General features: G+C 44.5%; 1 protein-coding gene across 6 annotated transcripts in view; it reads right to left on the reverse strand.

Moving 5' to 3' along the window:
* The window catches only part of Gabra4 (gamma-aminobutyric acid type A receptor subunit alpha4), a 70,418-nt gene extending 68,868 nt beyond the window's left edge, over positions 1-1,550 (reverse strand). Inside the window, exons 1-2 of one of the 6 annotated variants that reach the window (XM_028861751.2) lie at positions 966-1,534; positions 405-523 (exon numbers count right to left, since the gene is read on the reverse strand). In XM_028861751.2, coding sequence (XP_028717584.1) covers positions 405-523; positions 966-1,051 — 205 coding nt within the window. In that variant the 5' untranslated portion in view covers positions 1,052-1,534. Of the gene's footprint in view, positions 1-404; positions 524-965 lie in introns of those variants that run through there. The other 5 variants (XM_028861931.2, XM_037209080.1, XM_037209081.1 and 2 more) reach the window with 5 other exon arrangements.
* Between the last annotated feature and the right edge of the window lie 4,450 nt (positions 1,551-6,000).

Here is a 6,000-nt window from a genome sequence, read left to right on the forward strand (position 1 = left end):
AGCTGCCTCTGGTGCAACAATGTACCTGCTCAGAGCGACAGATCCAAGGAAACAAACTCCATGCTCAGGCTCAGGGAAGCCAGGAAGCCACAGTGCAGCAGCTCTGAGTTCATTTTTGAATTCCCAGTCTCCCCCACCCTGCAGTCAGGTCTCAGGAGGTAATTAGTGTGGGGGAGGCCAAGCTCCTGAGGGGGCGGGGAGATGGGAAAGTACGGGTGGAGGCGGTCTTCTTGTCATAGGTCTCACTGAGGAGAGGAAGAGAGAAGGGGGGGGGGAGGCGCTCGAGAGAATGACTGGTTTTCATTTTTGCACGTGAGGCGTACCTAATGATATTTCCACAAATAGACAAGCAGACCAGAGACGGACACACAGAGCACACTTGCGTGTTTGGAAACATTCCGTACCCCCAAATCCAGGACGCAGCCTGTTGTCATAACCATCCAGCAAACTGTCCAGGATACGGGTAAAATTTTCCGGGCACAATTTCTCGTCCTTTGAGTTCTGTCCTGGGGATTCGTTTAAACTGCAAGTGCAAAAATAACGGGGGTGGAAAAGACTATTTTAAGAATGAATCTGAGAACAGGTGGAAAAAGGGTTGCCTTCTAGGGAAAGAGTCTCTGGCCTTAAGCTAAAGAAGGGTTGGGGGTTGGGATGTGGAGAACCACATCCAAAATGGTCAGGAAAAGCGCACCCATAGGCAGCACGCACCCCCAGACTGCAAGTACCCTCAGGTAGCATGTACCCCAGCACCCGCACTTCCTGCACCCGACTGCCCAGTGCTTTCTGAGTCCACTCGTCAAAGCTTGGCTTCAGCCCATATGACACTGAAGACGGGAAAGATCTGCTTCGCTAAGGGAAGGATGAGTGGCCAGAGCGGTGCTGTGGATCTGGGCACTTGTCCACCTTTCCCATGCACCCTTACCCTACGACATCCTCCCACCCACCCACCCAGCCCCCGAACTCACCAAGCCGCCAGGCACAGGAAGTGCAGGAGGGCAAGGCTGACCCCGGAGCACAGCGCGATCGCGGGTACCTTCTGGACAGAAACCATCTTCGCAACATGCCATACTTTAAGCCTGTTCACGTTTCCAGGCTCTCGAGATGCCCTGTGCAGGGTGCGAGGAGAGGGCAGAGTGGCTCCCGCGGCGTGCGCACACTCGCGCTCACACTCGCCCGCGCTCCGCCAGCCCAGCCGCGGTGGGCGTGTGTGTGCACGCGGCCAGGGGAGGCGGGACCTGCGCGCCCGCCCCCTCCCTCGCCCAGTTCGAGCGGAGCCTGGGCTCAGCGCCGCACCTTGTCGCTCCTGCACGCCCTGCTCACCCGTGAACTTGGGAGCTCCTGCCACGCGAAGCTAGGCAAGTTTTTTCCAACCTGTAACTCAGGGGACACGACCCACGGTCATAGGTCCCTGCTCCAGGTCAGCGATCAGATAACCCCAAGTGGGTCCCTTGTCACAGGACCGGGCAGCCTTCCCTCCCTAATCCCTTTCCTTTCACCAGGGTTTTGGCTGGAAACAAATAAGCTCCTTTCTCATAGGTTGTATGAGGACTTGTCTGTGCCCACTGTGGAGGATGTAGGTGGAGAGAAAGGGCGGGATGACAGGGTTTGCGGGGCGTGGCGGTGGGAGGTAGGGAGGGAGAGGGGTGAACCTGTGTGGAGTACAACAGCCTTTGGGACCTCGCCTTCAAGGGCCAGGACACCGGACTGCCTAGTGAGTAAGGGAAAGAGAGATTCTTCCTAGTAACCTGGGTGGACTCCTGCCAAACTGTTGGGAAGTTATTGGAGAACACAGCCAAGGCATCTGTCAAGATCTTGCTCTAAAGAGAACAGGTTTTCTTACTTTGCCCCATCCCACTCTACACACACTCATGCCCACTCCACCCAGGAGCCATGGGGATAGAGACCTGCGACTTCCTGAAACCTTCTCTTTCAGAATGGAATTGATTGAATTCCAGAAGTTGACAGCTTTGTGAAGGAGGCGAAGGTGGCTAGGCAGGAGAGAGAGAGAGAGAGAGAGAGAGAGAGAGAGAGAGAGAGAGAGAGAGAGAGAGAGAGAGAGAGAGAGAGAGAGAGAGAGAGAGAAGGGGGGATGGGTGGAAAGATGGAGGAAAGAGGGTGGGAGGGAGGGAGAGAGAGAGAGACCAGGGAGGGAAGGGGTTGTTTCCTTCACAACTTGAGAGAGAACCTTAAGCAGGATACCTTTAATGCTTTATGAAATAAAGATAAATATTTCAAACAGGCCTATAGAAAACAATAATTATTAGTTGAGGGGGGATGTTTTTTACATTAATATGATGTACATGACTATTCCACATGATTGGTGTCAATGGCATAAGTAATTTCCATAATGTTGGGTCCTTGGAACCAGACACTGCTGTGTTCTGTTTAGAGCATTGTTGACTTGTTCAAATTTTTATGGCTGGTGGGCTGCTAGCATATGGAAAAATTAGAAAAGCGTTTTGGGTTTTTTTTTTTTTTTGCTTAATTAATTCAATCTCCTAATAATATTTTTTTCTTTCCAAAGGAAAGCAAATAGTGTAGAGTGAAGAGTTATGAGCTCCCATGGGGGTGTGCATTCTGAATTGCTGCCTTGTGGAATTTGTTAGACTCCCATCGTTCCATCTCTGACATTCTCCTCCTGTGGACTGTAATCTCATTCTGGGTGTTTATCATCCCTCTGCGTTTATCTCTTGTCACATACAGCACAGGGTACACAGCCTATCAGTAAATATGATTGGAGAAATAAATCAGTTACTCCCTTAGTCGGAGATCTATCTTACTAATTCTGGTGAAATGTAACCTCTTTCTCTTAGGACAACAATAGAAGAATGCCTGTAATGCCTGTATACTGGAAGCATGCCATGAAAGCATTACACACACCACACACACACACACACACACACACACACACACACACACACATTGTATATAACAAATACAATGCTCATGGAAGACTGTGTTATTACTATATTATCTATTGACCAGCACTATGACTGCTATATCACACGGTGGTCCAATTCCTAGTGATTTCCATATGGTTGTATCAACATACAGTCTCATCTACAACATATAACTTTTCCCTAATCCATGGACATTGACAGAGACTACATTTATAAGAATTTCATGATATCAGTCGATACTATTGTCTAAGGAACTATTTTTGTGCTGTATGTGTCACAAACTTAATTGTTTTAGTGTAAATATTTGAAAAAAAATTGAGCAATGTTTGCATTTTACCTGAATAACATCTGTACATGAAATTTACAAAGTCAACATTGTTAGGGATTTTAAATTATTAAATATATTGTATATTTATCTATAATTGAGTTTGGCACTGACACATTGCTTTTATACTTAATGGCTTCTAAAATTCCACAATAACTTAGTAAGAAATGCTCTATTTCCAATATAAACTTTTGGTGTATTTGAAAATCCAGTGTTTTCTGGGGAATAGGAAGAATACATTTTCAAGGCCAGTGAACTTAGCAGGAGAGTCACCAGATAGTCTGTAATAGTTAGTAAATGGTTAATAACAGGGAACAATTATAGTATTAGATCTTGAGTAGTTAAATGGGTTCATGGTAAGTTTAGAAGTTGTATTGGTTACTTTTCTAAAACCAGGGCCACTTACAGAAGATTGAGTTTATCTGCACTCTGATTCCAGGGGCTTAGAGTCCATGAGGGCAAAGCAGAGACTTGGCAGGTGGAGCCGGAAGTTGAGAGATCACCTATTGAACCTCAAGTAGGAAGCAGAGAGATATTTAAAAAAACAAAACAAAAAACTGAAAATGGCATGTCTCTGGACTCTTAAACCTACCTCCAATGATATACTTCCTCCTAAACATCCCAAACACCACCAACTGTGAGCCAAGTGTTCAAATGCTAGAGGATATGGAGGACATACTAATTAAAACCACCACAGAAGTACCCTCCAAAGTCATAATTGTATGTATTCTATACAGTTCAGAGAAAGTACTGTTACGATAAATATTCTCTTAATTGTGTTAGTAAATTCATGTGGTATAGATGTATATGTCCAAGTTTATGAAGAAACCAATAATTAAGTTGTGTATAACTCAATGTAAAGTGGCAGTAGAAAAAAATTTAAGCATCATCCACAGATAGTGGAAAAAAAGTTAAGTTGTTCTCAAGTGGCTATATAATAAATACAGTGCTGTGTCTTGTATTAAGAAATCTCATGTCTATTTTATAGACTATTACCATACCCCAATGTATTCATAAAGAAGCATGCAAAGTGTTTTTAATAGTTAATAGTAGAAAATTGTAAACAAATCAGTATTTAATGGAGACGGGAATGAGGAACAGATATTGTAGTAGACACGGGGAGCTATGACATAACACATCGTCTCAGTTATAATCTAGCTATACCAAAATACCTGAGGCTGGGTTATGCAGCTCATAGTTTTGGAGGCTTAAAATCCAGGTAGCATGGCCTTGGCTCTTGTGAGGATCCTGCTGGCTACATCATAACATGGTGAATGCTATCCTGGTAGGAGCTTATGAGAGGGGCAGTCAGGTGTTGAGACAGGAAGCCAAAGCAAGTCAGGCTTGCTCTATTTTTTCACCACCCTATCATAGGAATTAACCAGGTTCCTACAAGAACACTTTAATATCTTTGAAAGACGATGCCTCAAATAACCTGTGTCTTGGAGTAGGCACTCACCTTTAAAGGTTCTGTCACTCTCATAACACTGGGGACCACATTTTGAACACACAAAGATTATATTTCTGTAGCATTTAAAATGATGAAAATAAGATCCATCTACCTATTCATCCATCCATCGACTTAGAGATATTTTCCATAACATACACAAAATAAAAGGCAGAAAAATACTTTCAGCAAAATATTCAATTAAAATTAATAAAGATAGTCAAGCTAGGGGAGGGACGGGGTGGGAGAGCAGTGAAAGAGTTATCTTGATAGAGGGAGACATTGTGGGGTTAGGGAGAAACCTGGTGCTAGGGAAATTCCCAGGATTCCACAAGGGTAACCCTGGATTAGACTACTAGCAATAGTGGTGAGGTTGTCTGAACTGGCCTTCCCTGGTAATCAGATGAATACCTTAACTGTCATCATAGAGCCTTCATCCAGTAACTGATGGAAGCAGATGCAGAGATCCACAGCCATGCACCAGGCTGAGCTCCAGGAGTCCAGTTGAAGAGAGGAAGAGGAATTAAATGAGCAGGGCGGGGGGTGGGGGGGTGGGGGGGAACGGAAATCAAGATCATGATAGGGAAATCTACAAAGACAACTGAACCAAACTCATAGGAACTCAGGAACTTTAGACCAACAGCTGTGGAACCTGCATGGGACCAGACTAGACCCTCTGCATATGGGAGACAATTGTGTAGCTGGGTCTGTTTGAGGGGATCCTGGCAGTGAGCTCAGGATCTATCCCTGGTGCATGAACTGACTTTCTGGATCCCATTACCTGTGGTGACACCTTACTCACCCTTGATGCAGGGTAAGGAGCTGTGTCCTGCCTCTACTGCATGTACCAGGCTTTGCTGTCTCCCCCATGGGAGAACTTACCCTTCTGGAGGAGGGAATGAGGAGTTGGAAGGAGGTGGAAGTTAGGCATGGGTGGAGAGAGGGGGAGGAGGGATGAGAGGGGGATCTGTGGTTGGTATGTAAACTGAATAAAATTTTTAAAATAAAAAATGAATAAAGTGAAAAATAACATTGTAAATTGTTCATGGGCATAAATATAGCCACTTGAGCAAATATGAGTGGAAAGAAAAACCACAAAATTTTATATAGTAAATATCTGGGGAAAGGAAGAATAAATATAGTAAAGGTGAGGATCAATGCCTGCTTCAACTGTGTAATGCCTTGTTTCAATGGAAAAAAAAAAAAACATCTGAAGGGAATGTGGAAAATGTTAACCTTTTTCAAATGCAGTAGTAAGGACTTGAATGTTCAGTATTTCCTGTTTTTTATTATTATTGTTGTTTTGAACAACTGTTGGTGTGCAACAA

This window comes from Peromyscus leucopus, chromosome 10 (genome assembly GCF_004664715.2).
Source record: "Peromyscus leucopus breed LL Stock chromosome 10, UCI_PerLeu_2.1, whole genome shotgun sequence".
NCBI classification, from domain to species: Eukaryota; Metazoa; Chordata; class Mammalia; order Rodentia; family Cricetidae; genus Peromyscus; species Peromyscus leucopus.